Below are 12,378 nucleotides of genomic sequence, written 5' to 3' on the forward strand. Positions count from 1 at the left end.
CCAAAAAAATGCTGCCAAATGTGTGTTCTTATCGAATGTGTTTGTATTGCGTTTTGGTAATAAAGTTTATGCTGCCTAAAGAAAAGAAAATAGAACTCAATTTTAGGTTCAAGGTGTCATATTATTTTATGATTTAATCACTTAGTCACTTTTAACTCAGTCTCGCATTGGCGCTTGTCACAGATTTTACACACAAATTCTTTAGCTAATTGCATCTATTTATAGTTTTATTTACACCTGCTTGGCGCCCTCCCAGCAGGTGGTGCCCTAGGCGACCGCCTAGTTCGCCTATGCCTATAAACGGCCCTGCACACACCACACCAAAGGAGGTGGAGGAGGTAAGCTCTTCCTGCTGGAGGGCTACCAGCAATTTTACCCCTCCTGGAAATGTGTATTTGAAATACAAAATATTATTTTGTTGTTTGTATTTTAAAGTCTTTGAAAAAAATCTAATGTAATTTGTATTTAAATACATTTAAGTTTGGTATTTGTGTATTTTCAAAATACATAAAATACTTTGTGCCAGTCAACCTCTTTATTAGGCTAATAAATTCCTGTTTCAACAAGTTCAGGAATGCCCCCCAACCCCAACTTTCATGCATGCGAGCTGCAAATGTCAGAGAGAATGGCTCCATTTAGCATTAGGTGAGCAAATTTTCTGCATTCCTGCAAGGAAATATGGAGTCATGCTGGGTTCCATTCAAATCGGATATGGGATATTCCTACTTGATATCTCCGATCTCTGAGCATAAAGACATTCCATTGCCAGATGATCGGAAGATGAAGTGTAAGAAAACAAAACTGCAACATTCCTGTTAGCTTAGCAGCTGTTTGACTGTCACCAGAGATGTGTCTTAGCATTTGTGCTACAAGTGTACAATTATCAAAAGAGAGTATAATTTACCATGTTAAATAATAAATGTCAATATAAACCATTGGTTAAAACATTTATTATTGTTTATACATGTTTTAAAACAATTAGGAAGGTTTTAAAGTGAAGAAAAAAGCGAAACATGACTTGCATCACTTGCCTACACTCTGTCCTCCAGCTCCAAGCAAGACGAGTCAGCTGTGAACCGTCAAGTGACTGCCGAGTGTCACGTGTCAAGCTTGATGCGTCACACTGGAGTTTAAAATTTGATATATTGTATAATAACTGCCGAAAAAAACTCATGCTGGGGGGATCAGTTAAATAATTTAGAGTTTACGTGCAAAAGGGTTAACTGATGAATGTAGTTACATACTTTGACTATAAATAATGTACGAAAGAGGGGTCCCTTCAAGACACGATCCGCAAAATCCTGGAAGGACAGAGAAGTGGTATTTTGGGAATCATACAACAATGGAGCTTGGCTGCCCTCTATTGGATATTTCTGGTACTGAGTCTAAACAAGTTATTGCCACTCAGAACTGGGTTAGACATCAGTTAAATTTTTATTATATTTTATTTATATAAAAAAATAAAAAGTATGTGCAGTACATTTTCATTACAATAAACTTAGACTTCTATAGCTTATTTATTTCACTTTAAAAACTGCTTTCACTTGCACAATAAATTGCCATGGCAACAGTATTTAAGATATCAAATATATTTAATTTTATAAATTAAATTAAAATTAATATCCCTTTACAATTTTACATCAGCAGTGTCTTGACATTATTCCAAAGAATTTTGAACCAATTTATGTAAACACAAGATTTTCAAAGTCTGATAAAATTGCCTTACTTCCTGGTGCCAGTTGGTGGCGCTATGACTGTGACCCATAATAGCCGCATAAATGTGATCAGCCCCCATTAACAAACATACAGCTGAATTTTCATCAAAAGCATACAATGCACACAGAAGATATAAGGAACTCCCTGTTTCACATTTGTGCCATTAATTTATTGTCGCCATGGCAACAACATTCAATATATCACAAATAAGTTCGCAATTTCGCATCTTCAATGTCTTGGCATAATACTGCCTAAGTTTGGTGCCAGTCACAAGAATCCCCTAGGAGGAGTATTTAAAAGTTCAGGGCCTGCAATTTTCAAAAAAATGCACATTCAATCAAAAATGGCCGACTTCCTGTTGGGCGGAGCTAATAACTGAAATTTTGAAAGTTGTCCGGCTTCATGAGAACAATATATGTTGCAAGTTTGGTGACCTTAGAAGAAACTGGCCCCACCACTTTTGTCAAAAGGTGCCACTTCAGAGCTCTCCAGCCATGCCCATGTGTTAACTTTTGCCCAAGATTAATGGCCGACAACTCTGATGTGTGTGAAAAATATCATGAACATTCAAGCATGCCAAGTACCTCAAAAATATGTGAATATACATAAAATGGAATAATGACATTTAATGCATTGACATGGCAACACTGTTTAAGATATCAAGAATCTCTTCAGAATTTTAAATCTGCACTGTCTTGACATTATTCTAAAAATTCAGGTAAACATAAGAGGGATATTTCAAAGTCTGTTAAAAGTGCCACACTTCCTTCTGCCAGTTGGTGGCGCTATGACCATGACCCACAATAGCCACATTAATGTAATCAGCCTGCAAGGACAAACATTTGGCTCAATTTTGATGTAAATCACACAATACACACAGAAGATATGAGACACTTCCTTTTTCCCATTTTTTGACGTTACTTTATCCCGATGCTATGGCAACACGTTCCATACATCAAAAATCTGTTCACAGTTTAGCATCGTCAGTGTCTTGGCATGATGTCACCCAGATTTGGTACCTGTAACGTGAAATCCCTAGAAGGAGTATTTCAAATTCAAAAGCATGCATTTTTCAAACAGTGCAAAATGGCCAACAGCTTATGACTGTCAGTGTGAAAGTTGTACAGCTTGATGAGATCTAAATGTGTACAATGTTTGGTCAAAAGGGAAGTGCTACAGAGCCCCCCGAACATGCCTATCTTCTAGGGGGTGCTAAAGAGCCCCCTCCACACTTTCAGTGCTTGGGCCCTAATAATAATAATTCTCAGAAGAACAATAGGGCCTCTGCACTTTCAGTGCTTGGGCCCTAATAATAATAATAATAATAATCCTTAGAAGAACAATAGGGTCTCCGCACTTTCAGTGCTTGGGCATTAATAATAATCCTTAGAAGAACAATAAGGTCTCAGCGCTTTTATATATTTCACCAAATATTGATTTCTGAACTCTTCCTAAGTTAAAACATTAGTATTGTGTTGTTTAAAAATGAACATGTTCTTGTTTTCTTTGCATTATTCGAGGTCTTAAAAAACTGCATCTTTTTGGGTTTTTTGACCAGTTGTCATTTTCTTACTTTACAGAATAAAACAAAAATATTAATTTTACTCAAACATATACCTATAAATAGTAAATCCAGAGAAACTGATAATTGTGCAGTGGTCTCTTAATTTTTTTCCCCCAGATATATATACAGGTGCATCTCAATAAATTAGAATGTCGTGGAAAAGTTCATTTATTTCAGTAATTCAACTCAAATTATGAAACTCGTGTATTAAATAAATTCAATGCACACAGACTGAAGTAGTTTAAGTCTTTGGTTCTTTTAATTGTGATGATTTTGGCTCACATTTAACAAAAACCCACCAATTCACTATCTCGAAAAATTAGAATATGGTGACATGCCAATCAGCTAATCAACTCAAAACACCTGCAAAGGTTTCCTGAGCCTTCAAAATGGTCTCTCAGTTTGGTTCACTAGGCTACACAATCATGGGGAAGACTGCTGATCTGACAGTTGTCCAGAAGACAATCATTGACACCCTTCACAAGGAGGGTAAGCCACAAACATTCATTGCCAAAGAAGCTGGCTGTTCACAGAGTGCTGTATCCAAGCATGTTAACAGAAAGTTGAGTGGAAGGAAAAAGTGTGGAAGAAAAAGATGCACAACCAACCAAGAGAACCGCAGCCTTATGATTGTCAAGCAAAATCGATTCAAGAATTTGGGTGAACTTCACAAGGAATGGACTGAGGCTGGGGTCAAGGCATCAAGAGCCACCACACACAGACATGTCAAGGAATTTGGCTACAGTTGTCGTATTCCTCTTGTTAAGCCACTCCTGAACCACAGACAATGTCAGAGGCGTCTTACCTGGGCTAAGGAGAAGAAGAACTGGACTATTGCCCAGTGTTCCAAAATCCTCTTTTCAGATGAGAGCAAGTTTTGTATTTTATTTGGAAACCAAGGTCCTAGAGTCTGGAGGAAGGGTGGAGAAGCTCATAGCCCAAGTTGCTTGACACAGTGTTAAATTTCCACAGTCTGTGATGATTTGGGGTGCAATGTCATCTGCTGGTGTTGGTCCATTGTGTTTTTTGAAAACCAAAGTCACTGCACCCGTTTACCAAGACATTTTGGAGCACTTCATGCTTCCTTCTGCTGACCAGCTTTTTAAAGATGCTGATTTCATTTTCCAGCAGGATTTGGCACCTGCCCACACTGCCAAAAGCACCAAAAGTTGGTTAAATGACCATGGTGTTGGTGTGCTTGACTGGCCAGCAAACTCACCAGACCTGAACCCCATAGAGAATCTATGGGGTATTGTCAAGAGGAAAATGAGAAACAAGAGACCAAAAAATGCAGATGAGCTGAAGGCCACTGTCAAAGAAACCTGGGCTTCCATACCACCTCAGCAGTGCCACAAACTGATCACCTCCATGCCACGCCGAATTGAGGCAGTAATTAAAGCAAAAGGAGCCCCTACCAAGTATTGAGTACATATACAGTAAATGAACATACTTTCCAGAAGGCCAACAATTCACTAAAAATGTTTTTTTATTGGTCTTATGATGTATTCTAATTTTTTGAGATAGTGAATTGGTGGGTTTTTGTTAAATGTGAGCCAAAATCATCACAATTAAAAGAACCAAAGACTTAAACTACTTCAGTCTGTGTGCAATACACGAGTTTCACAATTTGAGTTGAATTACTGAAATAAATGAACTTTTCCACGACATTCTAATTTATTGAGATGCACCTGTATATATATATATATATATATATATATATATATATATATATATATATATATATATATATATGTAGGGTTGGGGAGTAACAGAATACATGTAACGGGATTATGTTTTTAAAATACAAAATATAAGTAACTGTATTCCACTACAGTTACAATTTAAATCATTGGTCATTAGAATACAGTTACATTCAAAAAGTATTTTGATTACTGAAGAGATTATTTTGCATTTGTTTCATTTAATATTTAGTCCTTTCAGATGGAAAACATTTATACATATAAATGATGCGATCCAAAGTGCATTTGAACAGTGGTGAAACACTTTCTTATGATGTGTTACATTCATATGAGCAGACAGAGAAGTAAGTTTGAAGTAAGTTTGGAGCAGAAGAAATATAAATAAACCTTGTGTAAATTGTCAGCTTTACGCTAATCTAAAATGCTATTTCTAGCCATTTTACATGCACATGTTACCAGGCACGATCATATTTTTTTATCAAGAAAATTCATGTTTGATCATAATTTCTTTTTTTTCTAGGAAGACCTTTGATATTAGGGCAAAAATCGTATTCTTGATAATAATTTTTGTATTGTTATATTTTGATGTTGTGTTTTGTGATGTGTAGTGTGACTATATTCTGGTTTTCCAAAAAGAGGACACCTTTTTTTTCGCTGTCTAATGAGAAGTCAAATAAAAAAAAAATCAACCTTAGAAGCAATGTACATATTAAATGTACAATTTTGCCAGGATTGAACAGTGTATTTTTTATGAAAAAACAAAAAACAAAAACAAGTACAACAATCTGTACACAGTAAAATAAGAGTATAGCACTGCATTGTGGGTTATAATGGTGAAATACCCATAAGCCTTTGCGCTTGAATAAGTATGTATGCTTTGGTAAATGCATTGGAGTTACAAAAATTGTAAAAAAAATTAAAAAAAAAAAAAAAAAAAAACACGTACAAAATTATTTATTCAGACTTAATAGAAGTCTTAGTTTAATTAGTGTTGTTGTTTTGTTATCAATAGTTGTGTTTTGACTGAAGTCACCATTATGGTGATTAGTGATCTCTTGAGCTGGCACCTTGGACCTTCTTTAATATTATATTATGTTCTTCCAGCCAGTAAATTTACGTTTAAGTAAAAGACAAGTTGTTACACTGTGCTACTTGGAAGACAAAACCTAAGGTCAGCCTGAATGTCTGATTCTACCTTGCAAATGTCAGTATATGTGGCAATAGTGATGCATTACACATAAAAGCAAAAACAATGAAGGATATTTCAGCAAAATTATATCAGCAAATTGATTGTTTGATGTTTTTGATTAACTTACAGCATAACTCAAGTTTGATGAAGTTACAGCATAACTCAAGTTGTTATCAAGACACATAGATATCAACTCTCGGCATACAAAACACAACAGTGGTGACAATTAACAAATACTTTTACATTAAAATCCAAGTAACTTAGACTACAACAAAAACAACGTCAAAATAAACTAGTAAATAGTAAAAAATCGAAGTAATTTCTTCATGCCATAGTGCATGCTGTTAATTTCAACAACAGTAGATAGTATGTAATTTGACAGCTATATGCTGCTAAATTACAGTTGTATACTGTAGCTGTAAAAACAGTATCTAGCTGTTCATTTCAGCAACAGCAAGACACCGTTAATTTTACAGTAACTTGATGGCAACCCTGCTGCCAGTTCTTTAATGTTTTTTGACGGGAAAATCTTTAAGAGTTTATGAATGCAAACTTTAATACAGTGAAAAAGACACTCTATTAGCATAACATAAATATATATAAATAAATAAAAATGTCCAACATTCTTTTGAATATCCATGTACTAAAATAAAATATTTGATGCCATGAGTGTACCTTCATTTAATTTACTATTACTTTGAATGGCCATGGAAAATGAAGCAATGTGATAACAATTTTACCTGGTCGCAAAAAGTAGTCCGCTAATTTACCTGATGAACTTTCACCTGTTGCTGACCCTTTATGCTTTGCAGAGTTAATGTGTGCTTCTAAATCACTTGCACCTTTATTAGCAACTGACACATAAGTGCCAGCTTTATATGTCATACATTCTGCTTCCCACGGATCTCGACCTGGACGAAAGCATGAGAATTTTTTGTGCAAATCTTCTGTAAATTTGCACTTCATTTGGTCATTGTTTCCACTCAGCTGTCATTTGCTGCTACTGTCAAGCAACTGTTTGACACAACAGCGCTTTGCACATTCGTGGAGAGATTGACAGGCAGGAATTTGGCCAATAGTTGCTGCAAGTCTCTTATTATCAACCAATTGGTGTGCGAGAAGGAGGGACTTACAGAGAGTGGTTAAAGCAATGCATGTATGCGCACACACACAATGAAGTATTAGACCAGATGCACATCATAATGCAACTAAAGCTGAATCCCGGACATTTTCGCAAATTTAGTCCCGGCCGGACGCTTTTTTAAGGTCCGAAAAAGAGGACATGTCCAGGAAAAAGAGGTTGTATGGTCACCCTATGTGACTATTAATCTCGACTCATCAGACTTGCTATATTTGCATTTGTAGGTATTTTGGAAAGAGGCATATAACTCTCAAAATATAAGGTGGACAGCAGAGCAGGTAGAGAAGGCACTTTATGAGAAAATCGACCTAAATGTGTGTAATTGAAGAGGGCCCCCATTCCTGTACTTTGCCAAGTGTCCCAAAATCACTAAATCCGCCCCTGATTGGTACATCGGACGTCCTTTTCATGATTCCTGCATCCCGCTCTTACTTGAATTAGTAGCTAAGGGGATGGGGGCCCCTCTAGGGGGGTGTCACAGAATTTTGAACATTCAAAACATGCAACCTGATCTCATGAAAATTTTGTGACTGTCGCAACATTTTAATTCTGCTCTTACTTGAATTTGTAGGTAAAAGGATGTGGGCCCCTGTAGGGGGATTTTCGAAAATGTCATTCTAGTCTGCTAAGCATAGCCAATTATTGGTTTCAAGACTCGTTGGAGTGAACAACTGTTATTGTTGCTTGCAGGGGGCCCCCAGCTTGGGGCCCCAGGCAATTGCCTGGCTTGCCTGTCCCATAGGTCTGCCACTGGGGGTAAGACAAGGACAGGGTTTTGAACATGGATTTTTTTATGCACTCATTCAATAATTAACTTTTGCTAATTGTAGCCCCCCAAAAATAAAAAATCAATAAAAATCTTACGTAGTGCAGCTTTAAGATGCAAAAATAAATAAAAGAAATAGAATGAAGGGCTGAAATTTAATAAAGGAAGTTAAACATTTAGAAGGTCATGTAATTTTTATTTGAATAGCGCTTTTCACAAATGATGTCGTTTCAAAGCAGCTCTACAGATAATTATGCTATAACAGGAAATGAAGTCTTAGTCGTCATTGTGCAATTTGATGAAATTTGATTGTTGATTGTGCCATAATATGTAATTAATATTTGTATTTAGACCCCCAGTGAGCCAGCCAAATTTGACTTTGGCAAGGAACGAAAAACTCCATAATATGTTGGTTAATGGAGAAAGATAACCTTGGGAGAATCAATGGTCATGTCTGAATTAGTTTTTCGGCATCAGAAACAGAGAGCACGTGTCATAACATAGCAATATTTCTGAGGTGGACGAATGCTGTTCTAAAAACATTGGAAATGTGTTTTTCAAAGGTTAGATTGCTATCAAATATAACACCAACATTTTTTGCTTTAGAAGACGGCGTAACAGTACATCCATCGAGAGTCAAATTATATTTTAGCGGCTTATTTGTAGAGGGGTTTTTTTTCCAATAATTAGTACCTCTTTTGCCAGAATTGAGTAGAAGGAAATTTCTAGCCATCCAATCTTTGATATCATTTATACACTGCTAATTTGGAAAATTGTGAAATTCGTGGGGTTTTGAAGAAATATAAAGTTGGGTATTGTCGGCATAGTGAAAACTAATTCCATGGTTCCTGATAATGTCTCTCAGGGGAAGCATATATAAGGAGAAAAGCAGATGCCCTAAAACTGATACCTGTGGAACTCCATACTGAACTTTAATTTGATCTGACAAGTTCCTCATTTACATAGACAAAGTGGTAGTGATCGGCTAAATAGGACCTAAACCAAGATAATGCTTATCCACAAATGCCATTCTCAAGCCTATCCAAGAGAATTTCATGATCTATGGTGTCAAAGGCAGCACTAAGATCTAAAAACACTAAAAGATAAATGCATCCACGATCAGATGAAAGAGCAAGTCATTTCATTTGTAACTCTGATAAGATTAGTCTCTGTACTATGATGCAGCCTAAATCCTGACTGAAATTCTTCTTATACAGCCCTCTACATAGCGAGTAAATCACTCACATATGCGAATAAATTTCGTGCTATGCGATTAAAATATGTATTTTATTAACCACTTGTGAGTAAATATTCAGATTTTACTCACCAGAGATTGAGTTGTGTAGTGGTGAAGAAGAACTTGAGCACCTCAATCCATTTACTGAATAAGAAGCTGGCAATTAAGAAGCCGGATTCAGCCTTGTCTTTTACAGCGTGTTGTGTCTCGTGAGCATGCTCTCTGAAGGAAATGGACCTTATTTGGCTGCAGTGAGTCCTGAGATGTCGTGATTGCATTGTCACCATCGCTTCAGTTCAGCCGAGAAATGGCATTGACATTTCATTGAATGACGTAAACTCTGACTTGAATTAAACATTTCCTCGGACTGTTTTCACAACATTCTCAGTTTTAAAGCATGGCTACAGACCAGTACATAAAATATATAACAATATAATAAGGTCACTTATTATAAACGACCTAATATTGCCGCTTCCAGTGTATAAACGTGTGTGTGTATGTGTGTGTGTGTGTGTGTGTGTGTGTGTGTGTGTGTGTGCGCACAGCCAAATAATTCTGGAATTTTAATAACTTTTTCTGTCTTATACAACTGATAGTATTATTAAATATACAGCATATTTCCTACAGCTCAATATACAATATAACATCATTTATCATTTATTTTCTATAAATTCTTGTTATTAATCAATTCTGCTGTTAGGCATCAATAATTAATATCATTTAACTGTAGATATGTGCTTAAAAAAATAAAATAAAAATAATATATATATATATATATATATATATATATATATATATATATATATATATATATATATATATATATATAATAAAAAATGCCCCATGGTTTTGTATAGCAAACAAAATTTGTTCTAATTTAATGTTGAGACATTAAGAGTCTTGCATAGTGTCACAAATGACATGTAGGTCATAAGGACATGGGAGCGCAAACAATGATAAGGTAGCCTATACAAAATGGCATGTTTATTAAAATTAACAGTATTTCATATAAACAATGAGAACTGTTTAACCCAATTTCAACAAAGCAACAAATATGAAAAAAAAAATTAAAAAATAATAATAATAATAATAATAATAATAATAATAATAATAATAATAAAATCATATAGCCCTTCTCAAGTACTCAAGTACTATTTTTAGATTTTTAATAAGATAATATTAAACTATGTTTATTAAGACACTTTGGTAGTGGGGACCATTGGATAGTCTCCACAATGTAGGTGATTTCAGGTTTTATTATACTTCAGGGCAAATGTAGGCAAAACCACATACACTTTGTTTTTCTTTCCCTCTCTCACCAATACCCATGTGGTTACTCCATTTGGTTCTAGCTACCACTGCAAAAGCTATATAAGTTCAAGAACAGGATACTGTGTACAGTCTGTCTTCAAGATCTGCAGCTGGATCAGGAAGAAGATTGATGCCTGACTTATAACTGTTGAAGGAGAGCATTTTTGTCTGAGGTCTGTTCCATCTAGTTCAGCCTTTTAAAATATAACTCATTCAGACAATTGACAAATGGAAAAAGTTGCCTCTCAAAAAGGAACTGGATTATATAATTATATGGTCAGAATAACAGCATGATTGCCTGTAACCTGTAATCTCTTCTTGTCACTCTGTTTCTTGTGTTTCAGCTTATGGCAGGGGCCAATGGCACAATTGAGGATCTGTCTTTTACTCATCAGCAATTCTTTAAGGTAGACTTTGATGCTGTCACCAGTACTAAAACTGCAGTGGCTGCACTGATACCCCTGTTCTTCATCTATGTAAACTGTGTCATGCTCTTTGCTCTAGGAAGCAAGTCCATATTCCATGAGACGCCACGCTACATTCTTTTTGGCCACATGCTTATGAGTGACTCTGTACTTTTGCTGGTCACCACCATCATGTATGCCATGACTCTGTCTGTCCTCCAAATGACTAAAGCCATCTGCACTCTTTTAGTCTTTGTCTCCCACTGCACATTCCGAAATGCTCCTCTGACACTGGCAGTGATGTCCCTGGAGCGGTATGTGGCTATCTGCTTTCCTTTAAGGCACTGCAACATCGCCACACCAAAAAGGACTTGCGTCGCATTAGGAATCATCTGGTTCCTTAGCTCTCTGAGTATTGTTATAGACATTATATTTGCATTAATTGTCAACCCCAATTATTTAACAGAGATTTCATACTGCACACTTGAGAAACTGTTTATAGCCAAATGGCAGACAGGTAAATATGAAGGGTTTGATGTGCTTTATTTTGTGTCTGTTGCAATGATCATTATTTTCACTTACATTAGCATTATGGTGACAGCCCGGTCTGTTTCATCTGAGAAAGATTCTGCTAGGAAAGCACACAGAACAGTGTTATTGCACTTGATTCAGCTGGGCCTGTGTCTCACCTCTTTCCTCTATACTACAATAGAGAGAACACTGTACATGATGAGTGAAGGCAATTCTTCAATTTTCAAGCACCTCAGATTTCTGAATTATCTTCTAGTTCTTCTGTTGCCACGCTGTCTGAGCCCTCTGATCTACGGTCTGAGAGATGATGCTGTGAGGCCTTTATTCAAATATTTCTTCTATCGATCAGGCAAAGTAAGACCCTCTGTTAATGTGCATTAAATGTGTGGAGAAGAACTGCCCAAGAATATGAGATGGTGTCAAATAACAGTGTAACACACATAATATTACTATAGTACAAAACATTTATATAAATAATAATAATCAGAAATGTGTGACTTACAAGTTGTAAAAACCTTTTGATCATGATGAAAACCATATTTAAAAACATGTTCAACTTTAAAAAGACAGTAATAGAATCAAATAAGTTTTTAGTAAATGTGTTGCTCTTAGGTAAAAAAAATAATAATAAAATAATACATTAACAGAGCACATTTGTAATGTTTTAATTCCCATGTTTAAACTATGCATTTTTGTTGGGTTTATTAACAGTTTACCTTATATCAGGTCTGCTTTTCAAACAGCCTAATGCAGAAATAATGTGGTGAAATTCATACATTTTGAACTTTCATTAAATTAATACATTGCTCATTGGAAAAC

The 12,378-nt window shown here is 35.7% G+C and overlaps 1 protein-coding gene across 1 annotated transcript; it reads left to right on the top strand.

Annotated features, from left to right (window-relative positions):
* The first annotated feature begins 10,962 nt into the window (after window positions 1-10,962).
* LOC127431336 (odorant receptor 131-2-like) lies at window positions 10,963-11,940 on the top strand. Its single transcript, XM_051681735.1, has one exon. It carries the CDS (start codon window positions 10,972-10,974, stop codon window positions 11,938-11,940), a length of 969 nt encoding a protein of 322 aa, XP_051537695.1. The 5' UTR covers window positions 10,963-10,971.
* Window positions 11,941-12,378: the final 438 nt, after the last annotated feature.

This window comes from Myxocyprinus asiaticus, chromosome 40 (genome assembly GCF_019703515.2).
Source record: "Myxocyprinus asiaticus isolate MX2 ecotype Aquarium Trade chromosome 40, UBuf_Myxa_2, whole genome shotgun sequence".
NCBI lineage: Eukaryota > Metazoa > Chordata > Actinopteri > Cypriniformes > Catostomidae > Myxocyprinus > Myxocyprinus asiaticus.

Coding starts and splice junctions, on each gene's coding strand:
- LOC127431336 (XM_051681735.1), top strand. CDS start 10,972: ATGGCAGGGGCCAATGGCACAATTGAGGATCTGTCTTTTACTCATCAG.